The sequence below is a fragment of the Ipomoea nil genome, unplaced genomic scaffold, assembly GCF_001879475.1.
Source record: "Ipomoea nil cultivar Tokyo-kokei standard unplaced genomic scaffold, Asagao_1.1 scaffold3087, whole genome shotgun sequence".
Taxonomy (NCBI): Eukaryota; Viridiplantae; Streptophyta; class Magnoliopsida; order Solanales; family Convolvulaceae; genus Ipomoea; species Ipomoea nil.
Genome location: NW_017619515.1, coordinates 1,276,579 through 1,294,158, shown reverse-complemented (window position 1 = coordinate 1,294,158; position 17,580 = coordinate 1,276,579). Strand labels below are relative to the sequence as shown.

Genomic DNA, 17,580 nt, shown 5'->3' with positions numbered 1-17,580 from the left:
GCGCGGTCCATGGGGACCGGTACGAAAAGTCATTGTAGACGCGTATCTGACCTCAATCATCATGTATCCGTTTATGTATCAAGCAGCGGAGGACGAAGAAGCTAGCTCTTCCGACCACAACTATACACAGCATCCGGGTCAGACAGTCGACCTGAATCTCAACCTCTCACCTCCCCGATCGGTGGCTCCCAACCCGATCAATTATATCCAACCGACGTATCCAGCACCCGACCAGCAGTACCCATTTCCGGGACACTACCCATATCCAGTACCACCTCCTCAGTATGGTTGTTGGCCAAGGACTCCGATGTATTATCCACCCGCAAATTATCCGCCTTACATGCCTGCGTACACGGCTCCAACTTCCGCTCCCCCGGACCAACCGACAATGCCGACCAAGCCCGAGCTTCAGCCCGGTCCCCGGACTAGGCGCTCGGCTCGCTCGAGGTTGGGGTCGCAGGGGGCCGAGGTCATGGAGGAACCACGGCAGGAGACACATGCCCGGGCGGTAGAAGAGCCCGAACCAGAAGATAACCGAGCGAGCCCGTTTGAGCGACTCCGACCAGCAATGCGGCAACGATTGGGACCGCAGGACCTAGATAGGCGCTCGGTTGACTCTCCCATGCGAGCGGCTATTATTTAAAGTTATAGTTATTTAATATGTGCTAAATTTGTTCGCATTTTTTTGAGTTACAAAGGAAACCTGCAGTCATTACCCTAAACTGTGTACATGGTAAATCCTACCTTGTGACCCTAACCACCAAAGGACTGCAAGGAGGTACACTAACCTAAGAAGGTCGGTCAACATTTTTGTAATGTAATATAAAAGTATAAAACACATAGGCCCTGGAAGGGGTGGCCGAGTGGACAATCATTATACAATAGACCTTGATCCACATTGTAATGTAAACCATTAGCATAAAGTACATTTTCAAGATAATAAAAGTTCATTTTTAATACATTGAATGTTCATTATTTGTATACTGAAGGTTCATTATTTGATAGCTAGTATACCAAATAATGAACTTTCAGTATATTAAAAATGGACATTTATTTCTGGTTCATAGTATAATTTGCCCCGAGCGAATGACCCATTGCATATGGTATTTTTTTTTACTTTTATATAATTTGCAGACTATTATACAAGAGCAGAGAAGGGTGAATAGATACAAAATTATGTGCCGTGAAAGTAAAATTAATAGGGCGTTACAACCAGGGGCGGAGCCACCCCTACCCCAACGGGGGCCTGCCCCCCCACCCCACCCCACCCCACCCCCCATTTTTAGTAAATATATAGGTATATATTATTATAATATGAATAAATTACACTTTTGCCCTCCTTCTATTTTTTTTAAATAATCTATTATGTATATACAGAGTATTAAATTAACTCGAAAGTTACATTTTTCGTTCCTAAGTTATGGGATAATTGTAGAATTCATCCATAATTGTTGATCATGTTCAATTTTCGTCCCTAAGCTATAATTGACGTTGCAAATTTCATCCTTTTAATAACAGGTTGTGGTCACTCTTCCTTTCCAAACTATACTTCGTTCCTAATGTTTTGTTAGTAAAGGGACGAAATTTGCAACATCAATTACGGAGTATATTTTAGGGACGAAAAGTAAGCACGACTAATAATTATGAATTCTTCAATTACCCTATAATTTAGTGATTAAAAGTGTAATTTTTCCTATTTTTTACTATTGTATATTTTTTGTATTATGTAAAAAATTCAAAAGTAATGTTTGACAATCTTAACGATTGTACTCATATAATTATATATTTCATATATTATTGCACACACTATAATTAAAAATAATTATCAATAATAATTGGCATAATCATATATGGTATATATATAATAATATTATGTGTTTGGTACTAATATCGACTAAAATGATAAATTTTCTCTATAAATTTAGCCCCCAATTCCGACTTCCTGACTCCGCCACTGGTTACAACACATTTAATTGTTTAGCAACAATTTCAAACATTTTTAGGTAAAGTGTCTTAGCTTGTCTTGAAATAAAAATGAGTTTTCACATTAAATGAGACAAAAACAAGCCCTACCGACTTGATTTCGTGGACAAGTTAGATTTTAGGACGTACCTTAGCCATACTACGTTTGTCATATATCGTAGCAAAAGCGGCTAAGAAGCCCAATACAATATTGCTATGAAGTATGAACTCTCCAATATCCCCCAAAACCGGCCAATTATGGTGTGGACCAATCGTTATACCCTGCACCACGGTGCACATAGTACTGTGCGCTTTGCACCTCTTAAAACAACGTTATTTTGTTAAATTGTGTGGGAGTCGACGTGACAGATTGTATGTATTATGTTATATAATTATGTACACTATGTTATACAATTATGTACATTCTGTTATACAATTATGTACATTTTTTATACAATTATGTACATTTGAACACGTAATTTTTTTAACAGTTAAAAGTCTATGTGTATTCTGTTATACAATTATGTACATTATCATATACAATTATGTACATTTTAGTATACAATTATGTACATTTTCAAAACAAGAATTTTTTTTAACAAGTTAACAGTAAATACAGAAAAACGAAATTTTCAAAAAGAAAAAATGCAAAACAACGTCGTTTTGCATCCAGGCGCACAATGCAATGTGTGCCCTGGCGCACGATATAAATTGCTGGTGTGGACCATGGTCCACATAATTGTGAGCACCACGGTCCAAAATAACGTTGTTGAATTTTATGAGTTAGAATAATGTACTTTATGTGTTAAAAATTAGAATAATATAATGTACTTTATGTGTTAGAACAATGAAACTTCTGAAATAAGATAATGTATTTTATAAGTTAGAATAATTTACATTATGAGCTATACAAATGTATATTGCAATAAGTCACGTTAAAAAAAAAAAAAGCCAAACGACATCGTTTTTGATCCACGCAATAACTATTGCCCAAAACCTACCACAACTTTGGATTAGTGCATGTTACATGTATTATTTGAATCTACATTCTAGACCTATAACTATGGACACTTTTCATTACGATTAAGCTATCATGTATCGAGTCGACGATTTAGATTTATAATTACGAGTATTTTTTAGCACGATTAATCATATATCAAGTCAACCGTCTAGATTTATAACTATGACCAATTTTTAGCATGATTAAGCTAATTGTACTGCGAAAATGATCATTTTAGACTATTGTATTGTGAAGATTAATTTGTAACTACAAGCACTTTTTAGCACAATTAAATTAATTGTACAAATCATTTTAGACTCTTGTAATGTGAAGATTGATTTTATGAGTTAGGAATTCATATCATTTGCGCCTCTTTTCTCATACTATAAATCTATAATTTTTAATTAATCCTAAATCAAGCCTAATTATTCTTGGGGACTATAATAAGCAAATTTTATTATGATAATTTATAATTTATTATATGATTTGTGATATGCGTGGATATATTGGTGCATGGATAAGAAAGGATGAGACGCCAATAGCCCAATAATACAAACCATACTTTCACACATACAAAGAGTTTCCTTTCACATCTCCATTTTCACCCTATATATACACCCATACCCACCACTCCAAAGGACATCCCCAACTCCAAACCAAAAACAAACATACCATAAATGGCAACAACAACAAGGTTTCTTCAATCCTCTTTCTTCATCAACTTCTTCCTTGTCTCACAATGCTTATTCGTTCTCGGTGCCTCTCAAGACTTCGATTTCTTCTACTTTGTTCAACAGGTATGCATATGTGAACCCTCTAAGAGACTGATATTATAGTTTTTGAAATATATATTACGTTCTCTGATCTTTTGACGCTTTTTCTACAATCAGCTAATGTTATCAACTGTACTAGTTATACACCATTTACCAAACAGGGCCATTACGTTCTCTGATCTTTTGGCTAAAAGTTTAAAGTAATAACGAAAACCTGATCAAATTGAATGATGATGATGATGATGTTGTTGTTGATCAGTGGCCAGGATCATACTGTGACACCAAGCAGAGCTGTTGCTACCCCACAACAGGAAAGCCAGCCTCAGATTTTGGGATTCATGGATTGTGGCCTAATTACAATGATGGCACTTACCCTTCAAACTGTGATTCCACCAACCCTTATGTTCAATCCAAGGTAACCAATTCAAACTCCCATTAACCTTAAACTTCTCCTCGAAAACCGAATTCAGGGTCGCTTACTTCAATTCTCCAGTTTCTTATTTCTCCTGTCTCAGTACACACCCTTGCACAATGACAGCTGATTTCAATTCCCTCGTCATCCAAAAGAGATCAGAGCCCAAAAAATTTCTTAAATTAGTAAACCACGGTGCCCGAGATTTCTTAAACTATATTGTCATTGTCTTCATCTTCAGGTCTCGGACTTGATGAGCAGAATGCAACAGAGCTGGCCGACCCTGGCGTGCCCAAGCGGGACCGGGTCGTCGTTCTGGGCACACGAATGGGAGAAACACGGGACATGTTCGGAGTCCGTTCTCGACCAACACGGATACTTCAAGGCGGCGTTGAACTTGAAGAGCAAGATCAACCTCCTGGAGATTCTTGAGGGCGCCGGAATCCAGCCGGACGGGAGGTTCTACAGCCTGAGCAGCATCAAGAACGCCGTCGAGAATGGGATTGGGTACACGCCGGGAGTGGAATGCAACGCCGGTGCAGATGGGAACAGCCAGCTTTACCAGATTTACATCTGCGTTGATTCTTCCGGCTCGGAGTTGATCCAGTGCCCGGTTTTTCCCAAAGGGAAATGTGCTTCCAGCGTTGAATTCCCTGCGTTTTAGTCATCGTCTTCATCCACTCACCGGACATATATGTTTGAATGTTTCTTTGATCTTTTACTAATGTATTTTTGTTTAAAACTCCTTTGCATTGAAAACAAATATAAAGACTAATAATACCTATTTCCTTTTAGTTCAAGAATAGAAACCAGTGTCATTTGCACGGGTACAATTGAACATAGTATGTCAGGTTATGCCCAAATCGAATTATGATGATAAAAATTGATACTACTCAATACAATTCAAAAGACATGCATTATTATATACAAGAAGATAATAATACTTTGATTACGAGAAACTAGTAGCAATTATTTAGAGGTGCACTAGGGGTGTTCACCTTGTGACCTTAGCTGACAAAAGACCATATAACTTGATTGGATACAGGCATATCCCCAGTCGAATTAGGTAACTGGGAAGACGTGGAGCCGACCGATAGGCCGAGTGCGGAAGGGGAAATACCAATTGGAATACTAGCAAGACGGTCAGAGGAGCCTGGGTGAGGGTGTGAGCAGAAGTACGAAGGCAGGGGGTCGACCGGGACAGAGTGGTGAAGTCACCCAACCTAATTGCAGGATGTTGGATGCAATCGGACGGGGGAGAGTGGTCAAGATAACCAGTCTGGAAGACGGATGGGTAACGGAGTTGAGTTAGCGGGGGGAGGGGGGTAATGAATGAGTAACATAGTTAGCCAGTCAGGTGGAAGGATGAGAGATGGGGTTAGCCTGCCTAGTGGTCGGATGAATCTTATGGGCAATCGACAAGGCAGGTGGGACACTCAACCAGGAATCGAATGGGAGGTGCTAATAGTCTGGGGAGTGGCCGAGTAATAGGGCCCGGGGCGAGCACTCGGGCAGAGTGCCGAGTAAGCGTAGGTTCACCTGAAGGGGGGTAGCCGAGTGACCATGGGAGTCATGCTCGGAGGTATGTTCGGACGACTGAACTACTCAGTCTGCCGATTGAAGGGAAGATTTGCCGACTCCGAGGAGGACTCGGACGGATGCGAAGATACAGCCAAATCCAGAAGAGATTTGAGGGGCGGATCTCGCGGAAAGCGGTGGAAAACACGGAGGTTATAAGGAAAGAAGATCAATTGTATTTAAAAAGGAAGATCGACTTTATTTATGGCAAGATAGATTTGCCTAGTTTAGGTCCCTTTAATACGTGTATAAATAGGCATTGTACACCTTGAAAAGCGGAGAGCTTTTGACATGCATACACAACAATAGAGAGCTGTTTCTTCTGGCAATCACTCTCTTAATTTTCCGATTGTGTTGGCCTATTACTTGACTACTCCGGTGGTCAATAAAACCAACATAACTGACCGACTCAAATTAAGAAGGTCAATCAATAACTTGCACAAATTAAATTAACAATCTTATGATTACTAAGCTAACTATACTACTAACTTAGCTTGGGTTTTTCACACAAAGGCACAAAACAACAATTTTGATATCAATTGTTTTTGGTACTTTGTTTTGTCCGAAGTGTTTGATAACAACTTGCACGGCAAGAACTTCAGAAAAGAACATTACATTAATCCAAGGATGACAGTTTCAAAAAGGATAACTGTTACTCCGGGTATTTTACACTTTTTTTTTTTTTTTAAATTATAAATATACATTAGACAAATTAAAGAAAACAAGAATTACTTCCACGGTATCTTCTGCTTTTAGTATAAAGTCGAAGTCTTTATGAAGTTTATCAAAACTTAAGTTTTGCATCTATTTACTTTTGAAAGGGATTTAGACACTCTTATGATTTTGTATCTTTCGAGTTGCAACAAGAGAATCTGTTTTCAACTCATCAAAACTAATTAAATCCATTATTTCAGTACAAAAATTGCCCATAATACACTCAAACTCTGCTTTAAATGACCCTTGCCGCTGATGGATGCTTTCAAATTCAACTTATCTACTTGACATTTTAGTCCAAGTCGTTTTCAAGAACTTTTACCTAATTGGGCACAATTTTCTTAAACTTGTTTTAATGATCTTGGACTGCTTTAATGTTGTTGGGATATGGATTTGAACTTAGTAAAACCAAGCAGACAATGGTAAATCAGAAACAATCAAAAAAACAAAAACAAAAACAAAAAAAAAAAAAAAAACAAAAAAAAAACAAAGAATTTGTGAGCCATATACTTAGTCTAATAATCTCCTTCTTGGATCAAATTCATTATGAAAATCAGGGACGGAGCCAGAAATTCAGTTGAAGGGGGCGAATAAGTAGGGACGGATTCAGAATTTTTTTTTTCAATAAAGGACAAAACATTAAAATAAAAGAGATAATTTAAAAAAAAAAAAAAATTTACCTAAGAAATGTAGTTGGATATGTGCGAAAAATAAAACACATCCAAACTTTATAAAAATATTCCTAACAAAATATGAAACATAATTAATTTGATAAAATAAGATGCCAAAAGGTTCAAACCCTTACGTTTACAAATGCCAAACATATGCTTTGCCAACTAATCTATCTTATCTCTTATTGACATATAATAGTTTTTTTATACTAATACCAAAACATGTACTATAGATACATATATACATATAAAGATTATATATGAGGTGAGGGGGCAGCTGCCCCTTGCCCCCTTTGGTTCTGTCCCTGATGAAAATCAACAAGGGCAGGAGGACTGGTGACTGAACACATACTATTTAGTAATACTATACACCCAAATTAAATAATATTTTCTGAAATAACATTCCCAGTAACGAGTTATTGCTAGGCAGACATTAACGTTTTAAATAACTTTTAATTATATTATGCACAATTTTCTTAAGCTTGTTTTAAATGACAGATATCAAATTCATTATGAAAATCAACAACTGGAACTGGCGACGACTGAACTCATACTATTTAGTATAATACTATACACCAAATTGAATAATATTAGCTGGAATAACATTTCCAAGAATGAATTATTACTAGGCGGACATTTAACTTTTTAAAAAACTTTTATTCAATTATATTGTAAATGACAAATCAATCTTTTCTTTTTCTTTCTCTTTCGAAGAGAAAAATATAGGCAATCATTATCGAAAGATGTATATAGTAAACACTACTCTAGTGTAATAATCCACAAATCACATAAGGGAGATAAATTAACTGTATTGATCTATCACATAAAAAAAATCCTATATAATGAACTTGACCAGAAAAGTGTTGGTAAGAATCAACGGACAAAATTAATAAACAATGATAATAAAACCACAAAATATATACATATATATGGGATAAATACTGCTCAAATTAGTATAATATACAGAACTAAATAATATTTTGGAAACTGATAGTATCAGGGGGACATGAAGCCAACGCCATAACGGGTGTTGGGGAAGACGAGGAACAATCCACTGCAAATGATCCCGACCATCAACGGGAAACTCTGCATTACCTCGTACAACTCCTTCGCGTGTCCGGGGAACAGGCAGTCAGTGACGCGGTGGTCGGAAAACGCGATGGCGACGAAAACCAGCACCGACATGACCGCGTGGACGAGGTCGGTGATCCCAACCTTGTACCGCTCGTCCTTGGGGATCTCCACGCCGGCGTCGCTCTTGAACACGGCCAGCCCGCCGGGGGTGACGAAGCCGTAGAACACCTTCCCGTCGGGGCCGCGGAAGCTGTCGGTGAAGTGGAAGAAGAAGCAGGAGAGGGCGCAGAGGGTGAGGAGGACGACGATCATGGCGGCGCTCACGGCGGAGCAGTCGCCTTTGCCGTAGACGCTCGGGAGGACCATTTCGAAGGAGAGGAGGGTTCCGGTGGGGAGGAAGTTGGCGAGTAGAGAGGTTTTTGAGAGCGTTTTTTGGACCCCGTTCGCCATTGCCCGTTTTCTCCGGCCGCCTCCCGGCGGCGGTGGAAGGTCGGAGACGACGGAGATGGAGGCCGCCGCCGCTGGCGCTGATGGGTACTTGGTGAGGTTTGGCCGTGGGGATATTTCGTAGATTTTCACCCCGAATCCTTCTGTTGTTGGGTCCATTTTTGCAAGAAATTATTGTGAAGAATTGAACGAGATGAAGAAGATATCAATGGAGAAAATGGAGATTTGGTAGTTGCAGAATCTGTAGGGTTTATATAGTTTGTGGATAAAAGATTCAAATTTTGGATTCTATAAACTGTTAGTAACTACCTGCATGGGAACGGTTACATAGTACAATAAAGTGCTTTTTTTTTTTTTTTTTTTTTTTTTTTTTTTAATATAACCCAAGTTTCGGCTTTGCCATACATATTATGAATCTCATGAACCCGTCCTAAAATTCGTGAAGGAGGTAAAATTTGAGCTGTCTAAATAATTTAACGTTCCAATCTCCTGTCCATGAAAGCAAGACTAAACGTTGATTGATCGACGACTTGAGCTATCTTGACATGACAAAATGATTTTTATGTTAAATACCAAATGAATCTTGCGACCAAGGTCGTGCGCGCTTGTGTCGTCTTAAATGAAAGGGCGTTGTACGTGCTTGGCAGGACGTCGCTGCTCGAGTAGGGCCCACGTCGACCTTTTATCTTAAAAATGCATCCCTTCCAAGATCTCGGGATTTGTTGCACTAACTCTAGAATTACTATTGTTATCCGAGTCTCAACCTAGTTTAGAATTCTTAAAAAATTTAGTATAAATAAAAGTTATTTGCATGGAACTTCTAGGATTTGATTTTCACCTTTTGTAACATGTCATTTTCTTGGTTGTTAATTATACTCGAGAAAACTTAACATTTAAAATTAATAATATTTAGATAAACATTCAATGTACCAATCAACAAAACATTAAAAAACCTGCAAATTAAAGTTTCTATGAACATCATGGATGGCCTCATCCTAGGATCCAATTCAAGCACTTTGGAATATCCACACACATATATATATATAACCTTACAGAGCATCTGCTCATACAATTTCCAGCAGAAAATCATACCCATTCGCGGTTCAAATCAATTACTTTACAGTCTGTATCATCAAACTTATTCACAGTACTCTTTACATTCAAATCAAGATTCTCCAAGAACCCTGATGAACTTTTCAATGTTTCATCATATCTTCTGCCTCTGAATCTCTTATCATATCTTCTTTCTTCCCTTTCTTCACAGCTCTCCATTGTTGTCAGTTCGCTGTTTTCCGAAGAGCTTTGGCACCCCAAATCCACCATTGTTGGGGAGATTAGCAGGGAGATCAGGTCGGCTTTCGAAAGGATTTCCTGTGCTTTCTTTAGAGCAGATTGAAGATACTTTCCCTGAGCTTCAATTCTCAGCTGGAGATGCCTCTGAACCTGCAGAAACATAGCATTTACATCCATCATATTCATCGTATATATCGATTTGAATACGGGATCTTGATGTTACCTCAATCTGTTCATGTATTTTCTTCTGCACTTCCATTTGCACCTGCAAAGCCTGATCTATCTGCAGTTTCCTGAAACAGCACAGTAATAAGAGCCTCGGGTTATGGCTGCAGGTTTTCCTCGTCACCCGAAAAAAAAAAAAAACAGTAATACGATTTAGCTAGCAGCAGTTATTACTCATTCTTCTGTGTCTGCATAGCAACACTCCTCTGATCCCGGGGCTCGCTGTAGTCTGCACAAAAGCGAGTATTTTGTCTGTCATGTGTGCGGGCCGAATATCTTACATATTGTTCTTATTATGCTACTATGCTCTGATACCAAACAGAAGAAAGAATGTGTTCTGTCTCAACTAAAAGTTTAAGCTGATAGTAAGAATGATCGTGGCTTACCTTGTTGCCTCGTGTGACAAGAGTGTCGCGATTGATGACTTTTCCCGTGTCGGTATTTCTGCAGCAGCAAACTTCTGTCACAAAGGTGTAATAACAAAAGAAGTTTGTATATATATACCATTACAGTGTGACAATAAAAGGAATTAACCGAACCTGCAAATGGCTCTTGAGGTGGTACAAAGACAGACCGCGAATGTTCATCGCCTTCATCAGTGACTTAGGTGTGGCCTCTGCAGTATATTACTGTTAGAGTTTCTGATGAAAAAAAGCGTTACGATAACATAGGAAGCATACCGAATTAACTCACTGTCTGCACCTCCTAACTGCTGCACTGCATCGACGAATGCCTCGTGCAACTCTGCAGTCCATTTCAGCCTCGGCTTCGCCTCCCGGGATAAAACCAAGCTCATCGCATTGCCTTGCACACTCTGAGGAGCCATTCTTGCTATGATACCAAAGAGAAGTGCCAGTATTTTTGGCAGTGTTTGTAGTTTTTAGTCCATATTTGGTGGCATAGGACTATTACTTATAGTAGGAGGGAAGTATGTAACTTATTGTAACATGAGCATTAGTAATTTTCTTTCCTTTTATCCTTTTTTTCTTTGTGATGAAAGAAACCCACAATTACTATGGTGTGTACTAGGTAAATCCCGTCTTGTGACCTTAACCGGTAAAGGACCACATCAGGAGGTTATAAACCAGTCTAGCTAAGTTGTCCATAGTTGACCAGTTCAAACGAAAAGACTGATAGGTTACTCTTTGCTGGGAGTCGAATTTATAACTTTGTGATTACCGAATTAACAACCTGACCAATTTGGCCTTTATCCTTTGACTTGAAAGGAGAAAGCAAAACATATTCACTCTTGGTCTCAAAAGGAGAGAAAAGGGTTAAAAGTGTATGGCTTGGTTTCATTCTGCACTTTCTCTACCACTCAGCCCCACCTTGTTGCATGATGACTGCAACTTTTTTAGGTGAAATTACAAAATATAAATCTTTGATTGAAAATCACAATAATGATGACCCTTTGATGGATATATCCTTTGCACATTGAAATTTGAAAGGCAAAAAACCAAATTAAATCAGTCCTCTTTTGCCTTTCCTTTATGCTAGCTAATAGTTGTAATCTCATCTGCCTTTGTTGAGATCTATCTGCAGATTCTTTTCTGCTCTCTTAGGATGATGGACCCAAAGAATCTAGTTATAGATTATGTGTAACACCCGGTATTTTCACTACTGTAATATGTATTGTTTAACTCTTACTCGGGAAGGTCTAATCTAAAGCCTTTAACGTAACATATATATACAAGAATTGATTATCTGATCTTATAGTGGCATTAGCAACCCGCTTACCGATTGCTCCTAGGCAACACAAACATTTGAAGTTAGCAGAAATTAAAGAAGCCAGGAAAAAGGAGGATTATTGTGGCTTTTCTTGGACACAGTATATTTTCTGGGGTAAAGACAAGAAAGTAAAAGGTGAAAAAAGAAAGGGAAAGATGGCAAACAAGAAATCGTGAAAGTCAATTAGAATCAGATCAATCTTGGGATTTCTTGGGTTGCAAATTTGCAATCACAACAAGATCAGGTTCAACCAATGCCGACAATCCCAGCCGGATTGGTCGAATTGTTAGCTTTGTAATAACAAGATTCACTACTGGAAATTATGAAATTTCCCACCACCTGAAAGTGATTTTAAATCAAGTCGAAAGCAAAAAGTGATCGGAAATAGCAACAAAGATTTTTCCGGATATCAAAAGTGGTCGGAACAAGGCTTTCAACTTGATTTATGGAAGTGTATGCATATAGTGACATTAAAGAATCTTTTCATCATGGAACACATATAAGCAAATGTCTTAATCCTGGCTACAAGGAGAGTGATCAAAGGATGACCTAATAAAGCAGTTCAATTCCTTTCCTCAAAGTTTCCAAATGATGGTGAGAAATATCATGATTACATATGATTTCATGATTCCAATAAATGTTTGGTGTGATCTGAGGCCACTTCCCATGTGGATCACATTTGAATCATAACATACATTCTCTCTTAATAATTTAGCCAAATTAAAGCTAGATTCTAATGTCTAAAAATAAGTTTTTTAAAAATAATTTTTATTAACCTTTCTGTTTTTTTATGATGAGAGAAACCATAACCACTACTTGAGCGTGTGCACTGGTAAACTCAATCCTATGTAATAACACAGACAAATCACACAAAAAGGAGGCCGGTAAATTGCACTAGAAAGACAATGTCCGACAGGTGTGATCAAGAGTATGCTGGCAAGAATAGAACCTGTAACTTTTTGGTACGAGAACCCTACTCTACAAAATCACTTGACCACCCTTTTCGGGCACTAGACCTTCTTGATTTGAACCGGTCAACTATGAACAACCTAAATTAGTTTAACTCTTTGTTGTCATTTGTCGACTAACGTCACAAGACAAAGTTTACCTAGTACACACCCACTTATAGTAACTGTAATCGAGTTTTTCTCATCACCCAAAAAAAATTACTCGACCATCTCTTTCGGGGCACCCTTTTCAAGGCTTTTGTTAACCTTATTTTGAATGCATGAATTCCTATTGGGAGGAATAAACTGATGAGGCATCTGTTCTTTATCCTCAGATATTCCTCAATGAAAGCAAAGCTAACTATTTTCAGATAAAAAGACAGAAGAAAAGCAAAGGTATCTCTTAGCTTTAATTTCATTTTTAGTGGTTGACACCTGAGCTCCACTTAATGCTATCATTTGTGCTTTCTAACTCCAGGAAAACTAATGCATATGTAAGAATCTAGAAAAAGATATAGTCTATATATATATAGTAGATGCACTGATGTAAATAATACAAATGGAGTAAATGAGATGTGAGATGGTTTGAATGAGGGACCATAGAGATAATTAATTTGATTTATGAAAAAATCTGTAGCTATTATCCGAAGGTGGGGTGAAAGCGGTCTTGTTACTCTACCTGATAAAGGATCAGAAAGAGGTAAACTAGTCTAGGTTATTCATAACTGATCGGTCCAAACGAAGTATACTTTAATTTACCCAAATGATTTATGAAATAATGGTACCTTGCAAATGAGGTGAAACGGTCCTTCTTAGTTAGTTGTCGTAATCAATTATCACAATCTCTAAAAAGTTATGCATTATATATATTTTTTTGACTTAATATAATAAAGGGATAGTAACCTTAGCTTATAATTAACTAATGAAATTAGTTGAAGGAATGGTTAAAAGGTTGTTACCTATGACCAATAATTTTATTATAATAAATAATTGACACTTGTGTTATTATTGATGTCCATTACACACTTGAAGAGTTAAGTTGTTAATAAACACTAATTTTCCTAGTCTCATCCTCTAGCTAGCCCCATGCCTAAGCTACTTGTCAAACATAATGAAACCTCACTGCAATTCCAAGCAATAATTTATTGTGTCTAAAATTATTGGTGTGATGAATAATGCCAAATATTTTTAATGATTTGTTAATTGAATAAATCGTTATTATTAATATTATTAAAAAATGATATATATATATATATATATATATATATATATATATATATATATATATATATATATATATAGGGTCAGGTTCCTGTGAGGTCAGGTCTTTCCCGTGCGGCATACACCATTAGGTATGCATAAATGCACCACACAGTGTTCGCAAATACACCATTATGTGTGGTGTATTTTTTTCTGTGGTGTATTTTTTGGCATTTCATTCTGGTGTATTTTCGAACACTATATGGTGCATTTATGCATACCTAATGGTGTATGCCGCACTGACCGCACGGGAAGACCTGACCTCACAGGAACCTGACCCTATATATATATATATATTTATTTATTTATTTATTTATTTATTTATTTATATATATCAATGATTTTGATTGCACCTTAAGTTAGATAACTAAAGTAGATGTCAATATTATTGTTGGTCGGAGATTGGTGGAGAATCAAGTCTAGTATCATGGCTCTTGAAAACGTGATAGTATGCGAAAATAAAATTAAGCCTTCGTCATTACAAGTTATAATTTTAGATGTAAAGGTTGGTGTATCCTGCATCTTAAAAATAACGATGATAAGTTTAATAAATCAATCAACTTCAAGCCTTCATATGAAGACCAAAAATTTCTCTTTCAAGCGTAAGTTGAGCTAGCAGTACCCAATTCTCATAAAAAAATTCTACTACATGAAATCCTAAATTCTACTCTTACTTTTATATATACATCAAAAATTTAGAAATCAAACTAGGGACTATACATAATAATTTCCTTTCCCATAAACACAACGTAACTATTCCCATAGACCTCGGGCTTGGTGACATTGTCCAAGACTAGGGGCTCATGCCTTGCTTTTCAGATCCTTGAAAAAAAACCATCAAACCATACATCCTCCTAACTGTTAATAAAATTAAGTTATCAACTACTTTGTATAAGCTTAACTCGCTAATTAAGTTAGCAGTATCTGAGGGGGTGTTTGGTTCAGGTTATATAACATAACCAAGGGAATGTGACATTCCAAAACTCACATTCCTATATTTGGTTCACATTATCTCAGGGAATCTAGCATTCCCCAGGAATGTCACATTCCCTCCACATAGGATTTTGAAGGGAATGTGATTCCCTTCAATTTCTAAGGTTATGTAAGATAACCTTGGTTATGTTAGTTTATCACACACACACACATATATAATTATTTTTGTAATTATATATATATTTTTTATTTTTATTATGCTAGGTTAGCATATAAAATAATTTTGTTTCTCAAGTTCAATATTTAGTTAATATTTTAAAATCATGTAATTATATATGATACCTTTATCTTATTTATTTATTTTAATTTTTAAATTTATTAAAATATATGAAAATATGTTAAGGATATTATAGTGTGTGAATAAAAGATAACCCTAAACCAAACATGATTATATTACATACCCCAATTTTAACCAAACACAGGAATCTAACATTCCCAGTAATCTAACATTCCCAGCAATCTAACATTCCCTAAGGTAATCTGACATTCCGTGAACCAAACGACCCCTGAAAGAATTGAGTTATCAACTTATCTAAATTAAATAATTAGTTTATCTGTGTCACGAGGCAACCCATCAAAATTACTAGATTTTAGTAATGCATGTTTGTAAAATTCATTCGCTCAAAATATATAGTAATTATATTGCATTGATAAATCTGTGATTTTAGGAGGGGTGCATCATGCAGTGCATTGGGGCGCTAGGTATGGTGCATCGTAAGACTGCGAGTTGTGCATTGGTGTTACAGATCTAGTGCATCACTGCTGTAGTTGTAGTGCATTATTGTGTTAATTGTGATTTATTATACTCTTGTTAGTTTCTTTCTTTTTTTTTTTTTTTTTTTTTTTTGTCGTGGAGTTTTGTTTTTTGACTTTTGGGCATGAGTGTTAATATTAGTAATTAAAAATAATTATTTGTTTCCATAAATATTACTCCGTATTACACAAGAAACATGTTTTGAAATCATAGTGTGAAAGGAATGTTTTCCTTCTTTGACGCGATTGACGATTATAAGACTAATTTGTCATTGGTAAAATATTCTTTACTATTTTATTTTCATAATTATTTTCCTTAATCTAAGTAGATTTGTTGGATTAATCACAGTCGTGCATCATTTATTTTTAATGGCTCAAATTAGTTCTCACATTCTCACCTAAGGCATAGTTCTCATAGAGCCATATATATATATTAGGCGCACTCTCATGCGAACGATCGTCCAAGAGAGAACTGAGAACCATTCAGCGCGCGGCACTTATCCTTTGGTGCATGTAAATGTGTTATATGTGCAAGTAGTTGGTGCACATTTGCAAGTAGAAAGTGCAGGTAAAATCACTTGCAAGTGTACATACTTTCACCTACAATTGCATTTAATTTTGCCTTGTTAACATTCATTGATCTGATCTATTTTTGTTCTTGCGGAGGAGTTCAGCGGATAGTTAGTACCCGTGAAAACCACTCACAAACATTCATTTGTAGGTGCACCTAGTTATAATGTCAGGTGCACTTAGATCTAGACACATAACGCGCGCTGAATGGTTCTCAGTTCTCTCTTAGGCGGGCAATTCACACACACACACACACACACACACACACACACACACACACACACACACACACACATATATATATATATATATAATAAAGCATAATCTAGCCAGAAAAATTTTCTTTTAAAGTGTGAATGCATTTTGATAGAAACAAGATTAGCAAGTATGAATGCATTAATTGTGTGGGTAGATGTATTTATATATATTTTTATGAAGTTATTATGTGTATTTATATTTTATAAATTATATTTTATTATTATAGCTCTACATATTTTATTTTATAAATTATATTTTATTATTAATTTGACTCCACATATATAAAGAGGAGAAATTAGATATAAAATAAATATAGTTCTTACCTAAATAATCTTTTTCAAATGGATAAGTTTTTGGTGGAGATTTTCGACAAATATCGCCTGCTATTTTATTTACAAGTTTTATTTAAATACGTTAGTTATATAATTAAAATAGTTATTTCAAATTCAAATTTCTTTCAAAAAAAAATTCAAATAATAATAATAATAATACAAGTAAAGATTAGGGATGACAATTCTACTCGCACACAATGGGTTCCCCGCATCCCCGCCCCTACGGGTTTTAAAATACCAGCACAATATGGGTAATGGGCGGGTATGGGGGGAATTTCGTAAACCCGCGTGGGTATGGGGGCGGGTGTGGGGGGAGGTATCCCCGCCCCGCACTTATATATATTGTTATTTGTATTCATTTATTATATAAGTTTATGTACATTTTATTAATTAAAAATGCATAATGAATTAAATTTCTTAGTTTTTTGTTAATGAAAGTTGAATATGAACAACACAAATAACATAATGAGTAAACACTTAATACAATTTATACTACCCAAGGTTGAAAAAATCGCTAGGCGCCTGGGGACGACCTAGGGCGCCTAGGCGCGATTTTTGCAACACTGATACTACCAACATAATTTTCGTTC

At 36.5% G+C, this 17,580-nt stretch overlaps 3 protein-coding genes across 6 annotated transcripts; 1 reads left to right on the top strand and 2 right to left on the bottom strand.

The window, feature by feature from the left end:
* Positions 1-3,592: 3,592 nt before the first annotated feature.
* LOC109166081 (extracellular ribonuclease LE-like) lies at positions 3,593-4,884 on the top strand. Its single transcript, XM_019314968.1, has 3 exons — positions 3,593-3,759; positions 3,995-4,150; positions 4,389-4,884. Exons 1-3 carry the CDS (start codon positions 3,640-3,642, stop codon positions 4,809-4,811), a joined length of 699 nt encoding a protein of 232 aa, XP_019170513.1. The 5' UTR covers positions 3,593-3,639; the 3' UTR covers positions 4,812-4,884.
* Positions 4,885-8,106: 3,222 nt separating this feature from the next.
* On the bottom strand, positions 8,107-8,790 carry LOC109166108. Its single transcript, XM_019314998.1, has one exon. It carries the CDS (start codon positions 8,788-8,790, stop codon positions 8,107-8,109), a length of 684 nt encoding a protein of 227 aa, XP_019170543.1.
* Positions 8,791-9,566: 776 nt separating this feature from the next.
* On the bottom strand, positions 9,567-11,053 carry LOC109166175 (myb family transcription factor PHL8-like). 4 transcript variants are annotated; one of them, XM_019315073.1, is made up of 6 exons: positions 10,843-11,053; positions 10,689-10,765; positions 10,530-10,593; positions 10,324-10,384; positions 10,148-10,217; positions 9,567-10,074 (listed from the first exon to the last, which is right to left on the bottom strand). In XM_019315073.1, the coding sequence occupies exons 1-6, from the start codon at positions 10,973-10,975 to the stop codon at positions 9,718-9,720; spliced, it is 762 nt and encodes a 253-aa protein (XP_019170618.1). In that variant the 5' UTR covers positions 10,976-11,053; the 3' UTR covers positions 9,567-9,717. The 4 variants fall into 4 exon arrangements, with proteins under 4 accessions (XP_019170618.1, XP_019170619.1, XP_019170621.1 ...); XM_019315074.1 differs by having other exon boundaries at positions 10,852-11,053; XM_019315076.1 differs by having other exon boundaries at positions 10,830-10,907.
* Between the last annotated feature and the right edge of the window lie 6,527 nt (positions 11,054-17,580).